This window comes from Crocodylus porosus, unplaced genomic scaffold (assembly GCF_001723895.1).
Source record: "Crocodylus porosus isolate Cpor-Errol unplaced genomic scaffold, CroPor_comp1, whole genome shotgun sequence".
In the NCBI taxonomy this organism is placed as follows: Eukaryota; Metazoa; Chordata; order Crocodylia; family Crocodylidae; genus Crocodylus; species Crocodylus porosus.
This window is the reverse complement of record NW_017728931.1, coordinates 9428880-9448849: the sequence shown is the minus strand read 5'-3', so window position 1 is coordinate 9448849 and position 19970 is coordinate 9428880. Positions and strand designations below refer to the sequence as shown.

Genomic DNA, 19970 nt, shown 5'->3' with positions numbered 1-19970 from the left:
GTGTTGTGAAAAGAGCACTGCATTAATTGCCAGATAAATCAGAACGTGGCAGGTCTGATCTCTGAGATATAAACACGGAGCAAGGAAGGCAAAGCAGCAACAGCAGAGCACAACCACGGTCAGCAGGGAGGTGAGAGAAGGGCAGACATCCCTCATATTTTAACTTTTTGCTTTAGGAAGATGACTGGGAAAAGCAAAGAAATTAATGAGTTGAATCAGTGCTGCCAATTTACCTCTGCAGGCCAGAAAGGAACAGCCAAGTGCTGGGAAATGGCACACCACAGGCAGCTGGGCAGAGCTCACAGCATGGCCCAAGAAAATGCTACAGGGTCCTAAGTAGTGGAGCTCCCAGAGATATAAACCCAGCCTGCCTGCCCCTGTGCGTTAAGTGGAAGCAAGCCCGGCTGACTTGCTCTTCAATCATGCCAAACCCCAGAGCTTCAATGTGCAAGGAAGGGAGTCAAGGTTCCAATTATAAGCAGCAGTAAATCTTTTAACACCCTGGGCAGTTGTTGTTTCCTGCGCTCTCTCTTATCTTTCACAGGACTCCCTCTGAATGGACCACTTACTGGCACCACAGGCTTTGAGCCCATGGCCAAGCCTAGCAGCCCTGAATTGGGCAGCTGTAATTTGCTGCTCCTTTGGCTTCCTGGAGCATCTGGAAAACACAGCAGGCTAATCAGTGACTAAAAACAGCACCAAGTTCTAAAATAAAACCAAGGGAAGGGTCACAAGTAACTACAGCAAAACCTTGTTAGTTCAATATTGGATAGTTCAAAGTATCAGATACTTTGAAACCAACAAGGAAGTCTTGCATATGCTTTAGGATTTAGGATACAGCTAATTCAAGATATGGAGACTTTGAAATTTGAAACACTTTTCTGGCCTGTTGGATCAGAAAAACCTCCTTACTTTTAAAATTGAAGTCCTTTCAGTGCCTTTAACAAAGAAAACCTCAACAAATACTTAATCTATCATTAAACTGTTGCCAGAGGCACCACAGGCTAAGTTATGGGAACCCAACTACAAAGTTGGTTGAATACACCCCATACTGACCATTCCCATACAGCACCTAATACAAAAGCAAGGTCCATACTTATTGGCAGTAAGAACCTTTATTTCTCTTTAAAAAAACAGCCAGATGCTCCCCCAGGAAGAAACTGGCACTCAGCCTAAAGGTACTATAGTACATGGCCAGCACAGGAAGGACCAAGGACAGTTCTGACACCTTCCTTCTGGTATCAAAAATGCTTGATCTTCACCAAAAAGCCCAAAATACTGATGACAGCCTACCATAAGTATAACCTAGTATGGCCCATCTAAATAAGGCATAGCAGCCACTGTGTTTCATCCCCCTCAGCACCGACTTTTTTTCAAGTCATGATGAAACCCTGCATCAAATACATTTCAACTTCCTCTTCACTCCCACAGCTGAATAGTGCTTTTTTCCCCTCATTTCCAATTATTCCTATTTCTTTTATCAACTTTAACTGTCCACCAAACCTCACCGAACATCTATGGAGATGAGAATCTCTGTTGCCCCCTCCTTTGGCCTGTCACATATGATTAGCATGGCTCTGCCCACCTCTCCATAAGCTGAAGCCAGAGCAGGGAGCTCAAAACCTCATCTGCATATACATTTTTGAAGGGTCCCAGGACTTGTGGAAAGAAAACCAGTTCTAGTTGTGAGTTGGAGGAAAACAGCACACAGGTCCTTTGCAGAGGGTATCTGGAATACACACATATGCTGAGCAGTGCTGGGCTGTAGGGTTACTATGGCTTGAAACACTGTTGACTCTGCTAGGGTCTAGCCCCATGAGCCACATTATAAACCACAAGCCTTTTGGCTTTGAAGTAGCATCTTATGTAGCTTGTACTTGGATTCCTATGGTGGGTTAAGGAGGCAATGATCAGTGACTAGAAGGAGTATATATTTTACAAAAAAAGTGTGCACTTTGTATAAACATACATAGAAGTACTTTTTAGAGTGTGCTTATGCTAAATTTAGAGCAGTTTACAAAAAAACAGAAATAAAACAGTGATTATGAAATGGGGGTTTTCTGTTAACATCTTATTTAATGCCTGCATGGCTTCCTGCACAACTGAGTCTGTACATACTGTAGCAATTTGCATACATGCAAATTACTATGTATACAGTTATTTGGAGCCCATTTATTTCAAAGTTGCTATTTTTTGGTCCCCTGCATTTCAAATTAAAGAGGTTTTCCTGTAGTGCCCCAAATAAATGAGATAAATGCTGTTTTATGACCAGGGGCCACTGACTTGGTCCAAGGCTTCACAAACCAAAAGTAATTCAGGCTCAAAGAAATCAAAGTCATTGTTTCTTTGTTCTTTAAATAGAATTGTGCCCTGCGTCACAGAACCATAACAATACCAGTGTGAGAGCAACACTTCCTGGGAAGTGCTCCTTCCTCCCCAGCTTGCTACAGTTTCAGTGCTGATCTCACTCTTTGCAAGGCTATTCCAAGAGAGGAGGGAGGATGGACCACTGCCTCAGGGGGTGGTGTGCTTTGTTTAAGGACACACATCCTACCTTTAGCTTGGCTTGGATCTCTCGAGCTTTTCGACGTGCCAGCACCTGGATGTGACTAGATACCTGCAATTGAAAACAAATTCCATCTGGATTTACTGGTGCTGCTTGGCATCTGCTTGCCATGTTAAACATTCATTTGGTGCCTCTGAGATGGGGAGTTAGTGGTCCTTTTAATTTTCTTTCTTTTCTATTTCTTTTTCTTTTTTTTTTTTTTAAAGAGGCAATTCCAAACATAAATGAGCCATGATACAGAAGGACAAAAGAGATGGCCCTTTAGAGGTCTCCTCCCACACAAATGTTTCTGTGAAACTGGAGCCCTGCTGGGAAGTGGAAGAAGAATTTTTACTCCAAAGGGGCTGAAAACAGTGGGACTATTTCTCCTTGTGGTACCATGTCCTGGTCTTTGCCAGGGAAAAAGGGCACCCCCCCACCAAATGGATTTCATGCCCTTGGTTCTTCTTCCAGGCATTTGTAGATAATTTCTGACCCTCAGTCAGTAAAATAGGAGGTCTTTATGTTGGTGGTCATGATGTTGAGGGCATATGAAGAGATGCTCACTAGTAAAATCATTCTACCGACTGAGTTCTTGGCTGTGGAAACCTTCCTCTGTGCCCCAGTGTGTTGGAGATGGACAAATGTGACAGGCCAGTAAGACAACATTCAGACTGACTGCACTCTCATTAACCAGCATGCCACAGCTGGTTCTCCTTCCAAAAACACATAGACTAATAACTGGTGAGCAGAGAGGCATTTTGTTCACTCAGTCCTTCTGCATCTGTAGCAGCACTTACGAAGGAGTAAGCATAATGTGGCAAAGTTTGTGCCTACCTGTTTCCTTGTGCGTGTTTTCCCTGTTCTCAGTTTAATATAGCGGGCAATCAACTCATTTCGACCTGGAACAAGGAAATAGTGCATGGTTAAATTTAGACAGTTAGGATCCTGGTGAGAAGATGCAGCATGGAGTTTTCTATCGAAAGAAGCCTGCAGGGAGACAATACACCCTCATGCTGACCCCCTAACTCAGAAATGTGTTCATTTAGTCTGTTGTGGTAGAAACCTGTGTTTTAGGAGCAGAACTCTGGGCTGCAAGTTCTATTCCCCATGTTGTATAAACAAGTTAAAACAGACGGTTCAACCTTTTTGGCAAGTGTGCCACAATGCTCCCTGAGTGCCACTCCCATCCCCTTGCCCTGCCTGATCTGCTGCTTTGCTCCCTACCCGTGCTTCCCACTTGAACTGCTACTCTGTTTCCTGCTTCCTACCCTATCTGCCTCTGTCTTAAGAGTCCGCTCTCTAATCTGCCATGTAGAACACAGAGATGTTTACTGCGCAGTACACTAATTAGCTATGCAGTGAACATCTCAGCATCTACACGTACACCTCTTTTAGGCTAGAGTAAACTAATTTACTCCACAGCAGGATAGTATTTGTAATACAAGTACTATCTTGCTGCAGAGTAAAAAACTCCAAAGCAGTGCATGTATAGACATTAGAGAGACTGGCTGGGACATAACAGTGTTCACTGAGGGGGCTGCCTCCTGGCTAGCCCTGCACTGAAGCAACCTAGTGCCCAACTATTCCCTCTGCAGCACATTGGGCTGGCAGGAGCAGCCCTGGGCTGGCAGGCTGACCCCCAGGGGTCCCTGCAACTAGTGCTGCTCTGACCTGGTGCCATGTGCTGCACATGAATAAACCATGAAGCTGATTGCTCCAGAGTTGATTGCTCCCCGGCATCCATGTTCAAAGGATACACCCAGGATCAAAATAAACTTCAGAACAATAAGCTTGGCAGTTTATTTATGCACAGTAATAGCATGCATAGATGTGCCCACAGAGGCTGCCATGTCACTTGTGGCACATGCTGCAGGTTGGCCATCCCTGCTGTAAAATGACCTATAAAGGAAAAAGAAAACAGGTGGTGCATTTATTATTGTTATTGCCATAGCATTTGGATGTATCCAAATCATGAACTAGTTAGTACCCCTTTGTACTATGTGCTGTTCCAGACACAGGACAAAAAATCCCTCCCTGCTCCAAAGCATTTACAAGTTACAGGACAGTGTGAATGACAGGTGGATACACACAGGTGGAGGAGTACAAGCAAACAATGAGCCAACATTTGCCATAAGGCTAAAAAGGGATCTTGGTGAATCAACAACCCAACCAATGTCAAGTTTTTGTAGGTCTCATGGTAAAACAGAATCTTAAGGAGGAACGTTGGAGGAGGATACGAGGAGATACCTTGGTGAATGCATGCAGGAAGCTCCCCCCAGCATGAGAGAAAGCACTCAGGTGCCTGTCTGAAAACCAAGCCAGTAAAAACATAAAGACATAATAAGTGCCAACCAATGGTACTGATCTAGCTCAGACATGCTCAGGGTGCAAGTATCCAGTCCACAGGGCTCCCTATAGATTGGGAAATTTAGTATGAGAGAGCAGTGGCAATAAATATAGCCACCCTCCCTGCTGCAGTTTCCTAAAGTCCAAGCTCCATGCAGCGGGCCGGAGACAGGTCATGCCCCCTCCCCCACAGCTGGATGCAGTTGGCCCATGCCCCCTTTCTGCCATGGGGCCAGGCTCAAGTCCCCTTTCCCCCATAGGGCTATGTTGGGGCTGGGCCAAACCCCCTTTCCCCATGGGGCAGGGTTGGAGCTGGGCCATGCCCTGTACCTCCCCTCCAAGGGACGAGGTTGGAGCTAGGATGCCCCTTGCCCCACTCCATGAGGCCAGAAGGGGCCCTACTGTGACCATCCTGTGCCAGATTGGGACCACTACCTGGATCCAGCCCATGGACAGCCTGAGTGAGGCCCATCCAGCCCACCAACTAAAAAGATTGAGCACTACTGATCTCCAACAGTGTCAGGGATGGATGCTATGGAGGGAGAACACTGAACCTGATATATCTAGAGTGATCACCCCTATTCAATACTTTCTTTGGCATCCATTTTTATTGGTTTAGAGATCCCAGAGGAAACTTCTTCAACTGTTCTGTTGAATAGCCGTTAATAGATCAATCATGGATGAACTGATGTAGACCCTTTTAGAACCTGGCTATGCTTCCTGCCTCTGGAAGACAGGGCACACAGGGTTAACAGAAGCCAGAGTTCACATTTTAATGCTGAATGAAAGATGAAAGTGACTGATGATGAAAGTGGCTGGTTGTGAAGTGCCTTGACAGTGAAGACCAGTAACTTAGGTTTGATGTGATGAAGTAGGAGCACCCAGGGGAGGACACAGAGGAGTGTGACAGTCTCAAAGCAGCCAGGTTCTGGAGGGAGATGAGTAAAGCAAGATTACATTTGTCAAGGCCAGAGAAAAGGATGTAGTAACCGATATGGGAGATGATGAGAGCCTGGATGAGAGTTAGCCCTGTGTAGAAAAGGAAGGTTGTATCTTGGGATATTAGACAAAAAATTCTGCAAGATGAAAGGACCTGAGGCTTCTCTACAACTTTATTGGAAACCGTCCTTTGTGGAGTTGCATCTTAGGCCAGCTAAACAGTTATTTTGCCAGTCTGGCCTAAATGATGACACTATGTGGAATCACTTGTAATGGCTGAAGCACTTCTTTGCTGCTATAATCAGATCTTTGTCAAGTAAGTTACTTAGAGGTTTAACACAAGATGTAAACACGTCTAATTGAGATAACTTTGAGAACAAAAGGATCTTTTAGAAGTAAACACAGCCCCAAAATAGGATACCACTTGCAAACCAGGCCCAAGTTATAGGCCTGAATAATGTGGTGGTTGTGTTGGCCTCTATGAGTGAGTGAGAAAGGAAATTGCCAAAGTAGACTTGGTGACAGGTGGAGTGATACATGTGTTTCAGCTATCTTGATCTTGAACCAATGGCTCAGGAATCGCAAGGAAATATCAGAGAAACTGATATCAGTAGTTTTGTCAGGAGGAGAAAGGAGTGGACCAGAAAGGTAGATCTGGGAGTTGTCATCATTGGAGCTGAAAGTTGAACTGGCATTTGTGAATGACATTACCCCAAAATCAGATGTAGAGGGAGAACAAAAAGTGACAAAGAACAGAGGCCTCCTGGGATCCCCAGGGGAAGTTGGAAGAGGATGAGGAGGTTCCTCCTAAGGATACTTTGAAGGAGAAGTTGGAAATACAAGAGAATCAAAAGAGGACAGAGGACAAGAATTCAAGAACAGGAGCAAGGTACATGGTGTCAGAGGCAGCAGCTCAAGTCAAGCAGGATTATAATGGAGTACTGGCTCTGAGACAGGGCCTGGAAAAGACCCTTACAGAGTTATCCAGACCAGTTCCTTTGGAGTCAGACATGTGAAAAGCAGATCAGAGAGTGTCTAGTAAGAAAGCAGAGGAAATGAACTCCAGATAGCAACAATAAACAGTATGTTAACTGAACTTAGAGATGGAAGGGGAGAGGGAGATAGGCCAGCAACTGGAAACATTTGCGGCGTCAAGGGTGTTTTTCAAGAGGGAAGAGGCTAAATTTCCATTGTGAGTGGACAGAGCCAGCAGAGAGTGGATTGTCAAGGAGAAGGGTATGGAGAGGGAGGAACTGAGGGCATGAAGGAGATCATGAGAGGGGATAAGACCACTGAGACACAAAAATAAAAAAGGTCTAGGGGAGGAAAGCAGATGAGGAAATTCTGTTTGTGTCTCTGAGAAGGAAGAGGAAAGAGCACAAACGAAGGGGGGTGGGATTTTATCAATTTTCCCATGGAAGAAAGACAAATCCTGTGGGGGGGGGAGAGAGAGAGAGATAGGGAGACGGAGGCAGAAAAAGGCACAGCCTGAGGAAAGAGTCAAAGGTAGTGAAGAGTCAGCTGCAATTGCAGATGTGGGAGTCAATGAAGGTGGAGATGCAGAGTTCATTAGCTGGGACAATGGCAGAATGAACAGAGAAGAGAATGAATTTGTGATTGAGGAGTCAGCCTGGTCACAAGATTTCTGCCAGAGGCACTCTTCAGCATTTAAGCAGGAGCAGAAGTGGATGCTGAAGGTGAACCTGAATGTTGGGGGGACCTTGTGCTGGAGAAGAGGGGGCAAGTGAAGAGTGGAGAAAAGTGGAGCCTGAAGTGCATCAACAACCAGAACAATGGAGTGAGAGAAAAGTGTAGTGCGGAGAGGGCTGACAGCACTAAGAGAATAGGACAGATCAACAGATTAACACTGAGGGAACAGAAGTCCTGGAAAGCCTGAGTAATAGGGCAGGGAGGAGGGGATGGGAAAAGTAGAAGGAGACAAGATGATGGCAGAAAAGTGGCTGCTTTCTCTCAGCATCAGAGAGAGCAGCACTTGGAAAAGACTATCAACTCAATGACTCTTTTGATCAACAGTGGAGTTGAATCTATGGCTGCTGGTTGAATGAAGAGGGGAGGGTAAGGATTTGTACAGCTAAGGGGTGGGAGGCATGGCCAACATCTAAACTGGAGTCACTAAGGATAAGATTGTGAGAGCCTGTAGGGAAGAACTGAGAACAGAGAAACAAAGTTCTAGTGCTAGGCATTGGTGCACTGTCCTAGGGTGGAAGTTTGCTTTTTTAAAGGGGCGGAGCACAGTCTCCATTCTTATTGTTGTGTAAGGGGCTTATGTTTGGGTTATTGTTTTACTGGTGGTTTGGGATGAGACTGTAAGGCAAGGTGGAGGCCCCATTAGTGCCCAGTGGGAGGGGCACCTGACTGTGTAGAGCACAACACCAGAGGGGCACAGGGACACAGGGGCCAGAGGGCCCGGCACCAGAGGGGTGAAATAGACAGGAGTGTGAAAGAGGCCCAACACAGGGGCAGAGTTCAGCCCTGGAAAGGGCTAAGTGGGTCAACTGTTCATATAACACCTGCAAGGCATGGTATAGGGGAGGTATGGAGCCATGCAATTAGCTTATAAGGCTTGAGGTGTCCCATGAGGCACCATCTTGGAGAGAGGCCCAGCAACGGGTCCAAAGGCCAGTGCGGTCTAGTAGGGTTTAGTGAGACTAGGGGCCATACAAAGGCTCATGGGCAGCCCCCCTATTTATTATTTTACCAACAAGGCATGGCAGGTGAGATAAGCAGGCACCCTCCGGGCACAGCTGGAATTGTCATGGTCACCCCTGGAACTCCCACCTGCAAACAACAGAGATGGAGTGGGAGCTCCAGAGATGGCACAGGAAGGGGAGAGTTGGGGGATGGGCCTTAGGTGAGGAATGGTGGCATGGGAGATGCAAAGGTAGTTGAGGGAAGCAGGTTGGTGGGGAAGGACCAGAGCTGGGACTCGTGTCACGAGAGCCAAGAGGGGCAGAACAGGATGAAGTAGTAGGATTTGGACTTCTGCAGGATGGGGCAGGCAGGGATCAGGAGAGCCAAGGGAACAACAGCAAGTAGAAGTAGTAGAAATTGTAAACGGGTGAAGACAACAAGGATCAGCAAATGAATCAGAATGAGGATCCTTGCATGGCTCATTTGTAATTAATAAAGACCAGAAGAATGTAGCTTTTGTGGGGGTAGGGTCTTTTTATGTTAGAAATTAACGTCCTCTACTCAATTTGCCATGGTAGCCTGCATTAGGACTAAAAATTTAATGGAAGTCATCCAGAAAATGAAAATTAGGAAGATACAGAATTTTTATTCAGATAGTTTAAAATTCTGGAGGAGAGAGACATTACTTGGCTTTTTAGCTTTTCGTTCCCTGCAAAAAAATAATCCTCCCCATCTAACTTGAGGACCTGAATGAACAAATCAGAAAGAAAAGTTATGTCTGATAAAGATTCAGGACCCTTCCCCCTCAAAAGAGATGTGAAGGCCCCCCACTTCAGCAACATGATTCCTCTGGGGAGACCTGTTCCAGCAACAGGGGAACCAGAGTTACTCTTTACAAATTTCTGAAGTAAAAGACACACAAAAAGAAAATTGTACAAAAAAGAAATGCACACTTCCTTTGTCCAGGATAAATGCATTTGGTTTCTTTCTTTCTTTCTTTCTTTTTCTTTTTTTTTTTTGTTCTTCCTATATCCTGCAGTTACTTCTGCTGAAGGGAAATATTACCAGAGTATAGTTGCTGCAGGTCATTTTGAGTGTGTGGATTTTGGGGGTTATTTCCATGAAATGCAAGGAAGCATAGGCCTGGATATCTCTGGCACACTGGACATGTGGAACTTGAAGCCTTCCCCGTTGATGTGGTTGTTAGAGAGGCTTCTCTCTGGGAGAAGGACCAGGCCCTTAGCCAGAGATCCTCCCAGTTCGGCTATGCACAAATTAGGAATTACTTCTGTGCAAGACATGCGATGCCCAGCATAGTGCTTCTGACCTCTGGGATTCTCACTCTCCCTGCCTGCAGAGTGATGTGCCCAGGGGGGGAAATCAGACAGGAGCAGATGCTGGCAGGCCACCTGCCACCTGGCTGCTATTCAACCAACACAACCATTTCTACAAAGCTGAAACCAAGAGCTAGCGAGACATCAAACATCAGCCTGATAACCGACCTTTCTTGAGTGCCAAGAATAATATTTATGGTTTTTCAAAGCCTCCATCTGTCCAATGCATCTCAGCAGTCTCACAATCTTGGGAGTAAGGAACAGCACCCAGAAGCAATGAACAGAGGACACTGCTTCCAACATGCTGTCCACGCTTCAAGCACGAGGCAAATAGTCTGAGCAATGGGAGATGGACAGGGCAAGGAGGCACTCAAAACATGCCATGGGAAAGTTAGGGCATACATATGCCAAAGTGGGTGGGGAAGGGCGCTGTAGAAGAAAGGGAAACTTGACCCAAGGGAAAATGAGAATGTCAGACAGGCCATCACAAACCCAGCCACACTTACAGTCTGGCTGAACTCTGTTGAAGTCCAAGGTTATGCAGACTGAGCCCAGTCCCATTCCAAATCACTGAAACAGGCACTGACAAGTCAGACTGCATTTGATATTGACAAAGAGGGGGCTGGACCAAATGATCTCATGAGGTCCCTTCCAGCCCTAAACTTCTGTGAAACTTCTGTAAAGACCCTATGCACCTGCCTTATGCTATGCCAAGTAAATAAAAATGGGTGAAGATTTCAGCTCTTTGCTATCCAATCACACAAGCACCCATCCTTCAGCTTCTGCATCTAACTTTCCATTTTCGATCTCCCAACCTCTTTCATTTCTTGGTAACTGTTTTCTATGTTTCTCTCCCTGAAGTGCTGCTTTCCAAACAAAGTGAAGATACAAAAGGACAGCAAGCTATGTTATCTAATAATGGCTCCAAAAGCACGACTCCACAGAGATATATTAGTAACTTGGGGATTACAAAAGGCAGAACTCTGGGGTGTGCTAAACCTGAGAACATCTCTAACAGGAAGTCGGTAAAGGAACACAAGGTTGTAACCCAAGAAAAATCAATTTGAATGGTTCTTTATTCCCCCTATTAGGAGCTATGTTTGTTGGGCTTCTGCGATTTTGAGTGGTTCACAGCCTGCACAGGACACATTTTGTGTCACAAACTCAGCTTCACTATATCCATCCGCAGGCTAATGCCCTCTCTCCACTTGGCTGGAGCAGGCTGGGAGCAGTCACAAACTGTCAGATGGTTCAGTTTTTACAGCCCTGTAAAGTGTTGCTCAGTAATCCAATCGCATGTTGTGTTCTTAGAATAACCCCCTGCTGAAGCCTGCCATGGTCACAAGAACCTGCCAACAGTTGTGTCTCCTCTGTCAAAACCCTGCATTAAGTTTCACAAAGCTCTAGCCAACATACCAACTGCAGCCCAGCTCTGAAAAGCCCTTTAATCTCCCTGAAGCCTTCCCTTTGGGGACACAGGATTAAAAAAATGTTAATGAGGAAAGATCCTCTCTTGTGTTCTTGTCTTCTTTGCCTTCCTTCATAGCTGAAGTAGCATTGCGTGTTACCTCTGTACCTGCCACTCTGAGCAGGCATGCATTCCCAAGGGCATTAGAGTTGGCTCCTGTCCTTTTTCACACTGGGTTGCAGTTATCTGCATTTAGTAAATCCCAAAAAAGTGTTCCTAAGAGAAGCATGAAGCAATGTCAGTTCCCCATTCCTAACTGTACTCATTCCATCATCGCTGAACAGAACTGTTTTCCACAGGAAAAAGTCAAAGCAAACAGCTCAGTTGTAGGAAATGTATCCCAAGCTCATTTTTCATCTTTCCTTTGCTTTTCTGTGTTAGAGATTACCTGTTCTATGAGCAAAGAAACATTTCCCATTCTCTGGAGATAAACCCTGTACGTCAGAGCAGGTTTTAGCTAAGATGAGGGAGAGAGGAGATTCTGTCCTGAATGGGGTGGGCGTGAAGACCTCATAGGAGTTTCTGGAAATTGTATGAAAATATCTGCCCCTTGCTACAATCAGATCCATTCCCCAATTGCAGCAAGAAAATAAATATTTGCCATTTGAAAAGACTCCAGTAAGTAGCAGGTTTGAGGATACTATGGCAGCAGTGCTCCAGCTGTACCCAGGCAGGGGTAAGCTAAAGCATAAGGAGGGAAGTCATTCCAACCATTTTTTCAATCTGGCGGCTTAGTTTTAATGAATGGCTCATGGCACTGCACAGTTTTATGAACTTTATTTACTTATCTGCTGATTACAGAACACAAAAGAGCTCTTCAAGAACTTCACACACAAGAAATAAAACTATACAAATGAATCAATTCCCTATGGAGATTGCAGACATAAAGAAAAATATCTGCGCCCCATGGTGTGCTGTAAGCATGAAGCAAAACAAAGTAGAGACTGCAGCGCAGGTTGTGTTGGGACTCATATTTTAATCCAGAGAAGAATCTTAGCTACACTGTAACTGCCAAATATGCCAGGTCTGGTCAAAACACTATCCCCTGTCTCCCTACTTTCCTACTACTCTTTTTGCTCCTTTCCTCCCTCCAGTTATACCTGATGTTTTCTTGAGCATCATACTTTCCATAAATGGTACTCCAAGTGCCAAAACCACTCTTACCCTGTTTTTCAGCTGCTGCCTCACCAGCAAGATACAACAACAATTAGCCATGCATCAATATCTACCTTCATAATAGAGTCTCTTCCCTAGACTCTCTAACAACTTCTACTCTACTTCCAATTTCCTATCAAAACCTTGGGGAAAGCTGTCTTCTCCCCATCTCCCAGCTGTCTACATTATTGCTCTCCTGTCAACAACCTTCTCTTTCCTTTGGCCTTGGCTCTTTACTTTTTTAGTCATCTTTCTTGATTGTTGGCTTTTTATACCCCATGACTGTCTTTCCCAATAACGTGGCAGATTATCACTCATCTGTTTTCTCCCCTAAAAGCCTCCCTTTTGTGGTAGGACTTTCTTCACTAAGGCTTTAGCCGCAGTCTCTCCTCTCCCTCCTTGGTTTTCACCATTTTGAATTTAGCCTGCAGTGTCATTTTGTACACTATAAGGGTCTAACAAATCAGCACTAACTCCTTCATTGATTCAACTTTCTTCTTACTTTCTGCCTATATCTCTCTATCAGCCCTTACTTTGACTATTACTTCTAGCAGCTCAGCACAGCCAAAATGAAAAGCACTCTTAACTTCAGTGAAAGTTCTTCCTTCATTCCCTGTCTCTTCAGCCAAAATACCTTGATTCAGCAATACACACTTTGCCCAGAGCCAAGTCTCTAAACTGTATTTTATTTGCTTTACAAGTGTACAAGTCTCTAAATGCAAAATTAAAGAGAACAAAATTCACATAGATCTTTCATCTACGTGAACATCTCAGAAATCTGTGTTCCGTCTCTCTCTTTTCTGGTCATACATGGGCCATGTTAAATTCAGAGCCAGGTGCTCAAGAGGAACCAGTTAAAGAACTTAGTTATAACATAGCTTGGATATGCTTGTCCTCACCTCACTAGAGTCTGACAGCTCCTTTACTGTACATGTCCTGGCCCTTACACTCCATACCACTGAGGAGCGCACAGGAGGATATTCCCATATTTCCTCTTCCAGCCACAAGAGAGCACCAACTCCACTGTCATTAGAAGTCACTATTGCTGAATAGAGACTAGCACAGAGGTGACTGGCTGACCAGGTCTGAAACTGCCCCTGCAGCCTTCTACCATACCAAGAAATATAAACCTCTTTATTCCTTCTGAAATGATTCTCTGTCCTAAACATGTGAGCACCTCCTCTGCTCAAACTCTTTCTCCTACTTTCGTTATGGTGTGGTAAGTGGTTCTGTCACGCATGGTCATTCCTTGTTTCATGCTGAGTGGGTCCAGTGCACAGGATTTAGGAGTTCAGTCAGTTCTGCATAGATCACTACATAATGCAGAATTATTCCATATCTCTCAGATAGGTCCATTCTTCAATATTGGATTCTCATGATTTAGTTCAGAGAACCCAACAAACAAGATGGAATACACCTTACTGCCCAAAGTATTGTTCTCACACAGGCATTGCTGGTATTTTTAAGTCAAGACATCTGTAGAGCATTATTGTGATTATTAGAAAGTCTTTGGCAGGACAAACACTGTTTTCACGTTATGTCAAATACCCTGCCAAGCACATCATCTGTGCTTATGGACTAAACCTTCATTACAATCAGCATCCTGAGACCACTTAACAGAAGACATTCCATAAAACACTATGCTGCATTTTATTGTGGCTTACTGTAAACATAGGCCCCAGGCCAAGACAAGCCAGACACCTCTATAATCACTCCAGGATACTAAACAATCTAAGACCAGAGCACTGACCATCTGGGGCAAGCTCTCTGAGCACAAGTACAGGTAATTTTGTCCTTAGAATGAGAATCAGTCACTTCTTTGTTTCTCTTGAATGACTCCAATGGACTTTATTGCTCCCCAAGAATTCTCCACTTCTGGAATCAGAAGTGTAGTAAGCTCCTTCAGTGCCCTGGGCAGTGCTAAACATTGGAAACTGGAGGTGTGGGGGGGGCTCTTACTTGCTCTAGCTCTCTCCATACTCTGGCTGGGTGGAATGATGGCCCTTCCCTCTCCTTTCCCCCAGACGTTTTGCCACAGGAGACCCAGCAGCGTAAAGGGGGGGGGGGAGGCACTGGGGTAGGAGCAGACCCTAGGGAGTATGTAATGCGGGGCTTCTACAGCTGAATGCCACACACTGGCAGCAGCAGTCCCATGGTGTGGGCTCTGAAAAGGCTGTCCCAGTGCCTTTTTCCCCCAGGTGGGCAAGGAGTTCCTCCTCCCATGGCAAAAACCCCAAAGGGGAGGGGCTGATGCTATTCTGTTTAACCCCTCCCCACATATGCCAGAGGGTGCAGGACTGATGGGCTTCTATGGCTGTAAAAGTAAAATCTTCTGAGAGTGGAGAGGGGCAAGATAAAGCTCACCCAATAAAACAGCCCTCCAAACACAATGAGAATGTTCTTGCTATCACAGGTGCAATACTTTGTCTGAAACCTCCCCAAGTAAAACTGGCAAGAACCTTAGGGGAACCTGCTACAGAGGGTTTTTTTGTTTGTTTTAAGCAATTTTTTTGTGTCTCAAATCAAATCAGCCAAATTAATTCTAAATCCGTTACGTCATTCAAGAACCATTTGTAGCCCTGGTACCAGCAAGCAGCCTCCACCCCTGCCTGGGGCTTCAGATGCTTCCAAATCCTTTGGCGGGCATCCTATGTGCAGGTGCAAGTCAGGAGGCTTGGGGTTCAGATGCCTTTGAGTTTTGCTTGCTCTCAGCCATATGGTTGTAGGAGCAAGTTAGACAGAAGTCTCCTATTTCCATAAAGTAGACATATAGCCGAGATCTTCCCACTGGAAGTGAAAGTGGGAGGCTAACTATGCATTACTTCAGTCAGGGTACTACCGCCTGCCACGTTTATGGTTTTCCCCAGCCAGCAGGAAAACAACCTTGGTGGTCATGGTATTTCTCCTTCCAGATTTAGTGAGCCTCAGAGATCTCGGTCATCCTGAGGCTGCTGCTGCAACAGCATGCATCTTCCACATTCAGGGCAGAATATCAGATATCACCTGAAGCAGCTACTGAAAATCCAGATGGAAATGTATTTCAAACCCATGCAGCCAATCAACCCCCTCACTGACATCTGCAAACCTACAACCCCATCCAGCCAGTTCTCACATTTAGCTCAACTCATTTCCCAAACTTTGGAAACTGTACCAATTTGAGACAGCAATTAAACAGACGCCTAACTTTAAAAGGACGCCTGCATGTCTCATTTAAGTCACAGGAGTTCATGTCAGGCACATTTTCAAGTCCCGGATTAGAACTCAATCCATCTCTCACTGAAGTCAATGAAAGTCTTTACCCCTTTTGGCTTCAGTAGGATTTAGATCAGGTTCTCCATCAGTACTAGCTGTATATTATTTCTGATGGATTTTCACCCAAGTGTTAAGTCAGTGATGGTCTGCCTTGTGGACAGGCCCAGCTGGCAGATCTACCAAGTGTGTGAGGGTCTCAGTAGCAGAAATCAGAGATGGAAACTATCTCAGTCAGGTCTCTCAGTTGGCCACTCATGGGCCAGTGGAGGTCTGTTCCCTTGCACACAGATTCTCAGTGCCTCTAGGCCTGTCTGGTTTAACTCCATTACAATGTAACAAGACCCCGCCACTTGCCCAAGGATACAAGTCCCAAAGCCTGGTGTAGCCAGCCACTAAGCTAGACCTAAATTCTGTGGCAGAAACCTGCTTCAGTACGGCTGACTGGAAGGTGTGTGTCAGTTTCAGCAATGTTAAGAAAGAGGATATTTTTAATTGAAATCAATCCGAAAATGAATAACTGAAATCAGTGTAGGAGGTTGTTGGCAATTACCCTATCATTGTGCTAGGTAGAGCTGTGCTGCTGAAGAAGCCATTTTTGGGCATATTATAATAGTGAAGTGATGATCATTACTGGACATAACAGAGCTAAGGTTATGTAGCCAGTTCCAATACTGCTTAATTGAATCATGCCAAGCTTATTAATTTCCCTTTCAGTTGCACGTAAGATTCTCTCATTCTGCCTCTCCCTTTTTGTCACTGTTCAGTTATGCCCTCTGGAAACGTCTGCTACTTCTAAGCCCAGACATGACTACATTCAGTGGTAGATTAACTGATCGGGATCACTATATATAGTTTGCAAACACGCAAGCGCTTTGAGCTCCTTCCACCCGAAAGCTGCTATACGCAGAATATACAATCATTACCATTACTGTCGCAATGAATTATCCATATGGCAATAGAAGCTAAGCACCTCCGTCAAGGGTGCTATGTACCCCCAACACTGTACTATGTACTCCAGGGACATTTAACAAAAAGATGACCCCTGATCCAGAGAGTTATATTGCTTCACCCTCTCATTTTCTTCTGTTCAGTTGAATTTGTCTCTTTCCACTGCTGACTTCCCAAATCTTTCAAGGTCAGCCCTTATGGTCACAACACCTGCCTCCCCAGAATATTCCAAAGTCAGTCCAATTCCTTCACGTTCCTTCTGAAAAGCCACCTGTTCTATGAAGCTGTATATGGAACACTGTTTGGACAGACACAGGGTTATAGAGAGCAGTATGTCAATGGGGTGAAAGAGCTGTAATTATTTGGCCCTTTGCCCATTACAGATAACATAGCTGGCTGAGCTTCTAGATTTCTAGGCCTTCAGAGCAGACTCTTGGCTCTCTCATCTCCTTTCCTTGTCAAATTGCTATGCACAGAAATGGGCCCCTGTCAATAATTCTGGTAATTAACTGAATTCATGGTGTTCCAATTTAATAAGAAATTCTCTCATGAAGCACTGCCCATCTTCACTATGTTTTAACCCAGGGGCTCAGTTCTGAACCCCTGAAAAGAAATGTGGAGACTATGGTATAAATCTAGATACCTGGGGAATCAAGGGCGAATAGGACCCTAAAGACAGCTATTTCAGGTAGAGCAGTTTTGACCAATCAGCATCAATTTCCAGGTCAAAAGCCAGAGGCAAAGCATGACCTGGGAACGTGTGGTATGGGCATGTACTCAGCAGGGGATTTTGGGGGGGAATACCCAGAAGATGTGTCAGAAGTTCAAGGTGACCGCTAAAGAGGAACAGCCGCTAGCCACAAACCCTTTCATAAGCAGGTGCACCCAGGCCCTAGAGGTTTGAGCCAGTTCCTCTAGTCACCAGACTTGCAGGGCCACCTGTCCAAGCCTTCCTGGTGGTGCTGCACAACTCTTCAGCACACACACAAACAATACAGGCCTTGTTCCAGAGAAGCTAATGGGCAGCTGTTCAGGACTAACAAACAGGTCTGGTTCTGCTGCAGATTCTCAGCTCTACGTGAGGTGTGAGGATGAGGGGATCCCTCCTTGAAGGTCTATTATTATATGTTCCTTCATTAGCTGGTTTCTTACATTATTGGGCCAAATATCTTGTAGAGAAGCCTCATGCAGGAGGAGTGTGCATGATGCAACCCTGCGCACAGGGCAGTTTTTCCTGGCTGCTGCCACTGGTGGTGTCTACATCATAGCCAGAGCCAACCCGAGCAGGGTGCAGGGCAAATCAGCCCATGCAGGGCCCTGCCCCACCCCACCCCAATCCCATGTGCCCTGGACCCAAAAAAGCTGCTGCCGCCATCAGCAGTGGCGGCAGCAGCAGGTAGCAAGCAGCTGGACAGGAAGCCAGCAGCAGTGGCACAGAGTCACCATGGCTGCTTCACCCAGCTCTGTGGGCCCCCCCCCAAAGCATGGGACCCAGGGCAGTTACCCTGATTCACCACCCCCAGGGACAGTCCTGATCACAGTACACCGAAAGGCATGGGTGACTGGTATCTCCCGAGTCTGGGGAGGCATCTGCAGGCACTGCCAGTGGCAGGGTCAGAGCTCGCGAGCTCCTCCAGGTGCTGCCATGGCAGCCCTGTTAGAGGGGAGCACATCCCACCCCCCCCAGATTCCCTCTATGTGTCACCTATGCTGAAAGGGGTCTCACGGCACCCTGGCTGAGAACCATTGACTAAACTTCCGAAAATTAGACAAGACTAAGATAAGTCTTTCCACAAATTAATCTGGGCTTCTTGCATCTTACAACGCATTGCAGCATCAGCTTCAGAGAAATACAAGTATTACAGATACTTCAGACAAGTTTGCCTTAACAATGAGAACTAATGGGTTCTTACATGCTAACACTCCTTCCCACTCAGTCTGCCATGTGAAATAATCACCGGTCAAGTTTAACATTCTCTCCTTACCCTTGTGAAGTCACATCCTGCATTTCTCAGGAACTTAAGTTCCTACCATATATTTCTTCATGTTCTTCCCCCTCTACTGTCACAACTTCCAAGCAGCATAGCTTTTACTACCCCTTTGGGAGAAAGTCCTCCAACATAATACACCCCACTGCAAGGAGTTTTTCTTTTGAAATTCAGCCTATATTTCTTCATTCTCTCCCTTTAATCCTACTCATATCCATCTGTCCCACGTGGCATAATCCTTCCCCCTCCTCGATGTTAACACCCTTCAAATATTTTTAGACTGTTATTCTGTATCTCCCTCACTCAATCATTGCCTAGCCAAGCCATATATATTTAGCCACTTTAGTCTTTGGTTCCAAATCAGTCCCTTCAACCCCAGATCAATGTTAAATCTGGTACGCTTTATGCTCTTCTCAACACTAGCTCAATTTTTTCAAGATTCACATAAGTTTAAGGGCTGGAAGGGACCTTGTGAGATCATCAGGTCCAGCCCACATGTTCTTTTTGGTTAATGTATACGTGAAAACCTGAGTGGGGGTAGACTGTATCCATTTCTACTTTTCATCTGTCATTTTTTCCATGAATGTAATATATAGCTAAGAATGTACTGAGAGTAAATATGGTAGACTCTAACTTTGGGTCAAGTCTGCAGTTATTCTAAAAACATTTCAAAAGGAAGCAAAGAGAACATCACTGTTCATATGTCTGCTTTTACACATCAGTGGGGAAGTTATAGAACTGCCTAGATGCATGGGAGGGAAGAGGACCAAGATGGGAGAGAGAGCAATGGCTTGGAGACAGACTCATGTCATGCAGAAGACAAAAGAGTGAATAGCTTGGCATGCTGGAAGCCAGACACTTCTGGAAGACAGGATAATGTCAAAGATAGGAGAAAGTTCTTTGCTCCAAGTAGACTACACCAGTCAGTTCATTTCATGAATCTACTAAAGGCTGGAAATTTAGAAACAGATGAGATATGAAAGAATAAACCAGAAGGAATGCTCCAGAAGGACATTAATGGAAGATAGTTACTGTATGTGAGTAAGAGACCCAAGAAACTGGCTACAGTCATACATACTGGGAAATATGCATCCTTAACTAAGGCTACTGGTTTTATGTCTGAAATAGAAACCTGGGAATTTAGGGCTCCTATAGAGTTGCAGCAAGACTGCTCCCACATGCTGTAAATCCAGCTCATTGAAGCAGACTCAATTAATCGAGTCTGTTGGAGCATGGAAATTAATGTCCTCTAGCAGACTCCAGAATCACATGCATCAGTGTCCCTGTGCTGAAAAGTGTGTGTGTGTGTGTGTGTGTGTGTGTGTGTGTGTGTGTGTGTG

General features: G+C 45.2%; 1 protein-coding gene across 1 annotated transcript in view; it reads right to left on the bottom strand.

The window, feature by feature from the left end:
- Window positions 1-19970, bottom strand: part of TEAD4 (TEA domain transcription factor 4) — a 63362-nt gene that overhangs the window by 32975 nt on the left and 10417 nt on the right. The window contains exons 2-3 of the mRNA XM_019543861.1: window positions 3383-3447; window positions 2555-2617 (exon numbers count right to left, since the gene is read on the bottom strand). Coding sequence (XP_019399406.1) covers window positions 2555-2617; window positions 3383-3447 — 128 coding nt within the window. The remainder of the gene's footprint in view (window positions 1-2554; window positions 2618-3382; window positions 3448-19970) is intronic.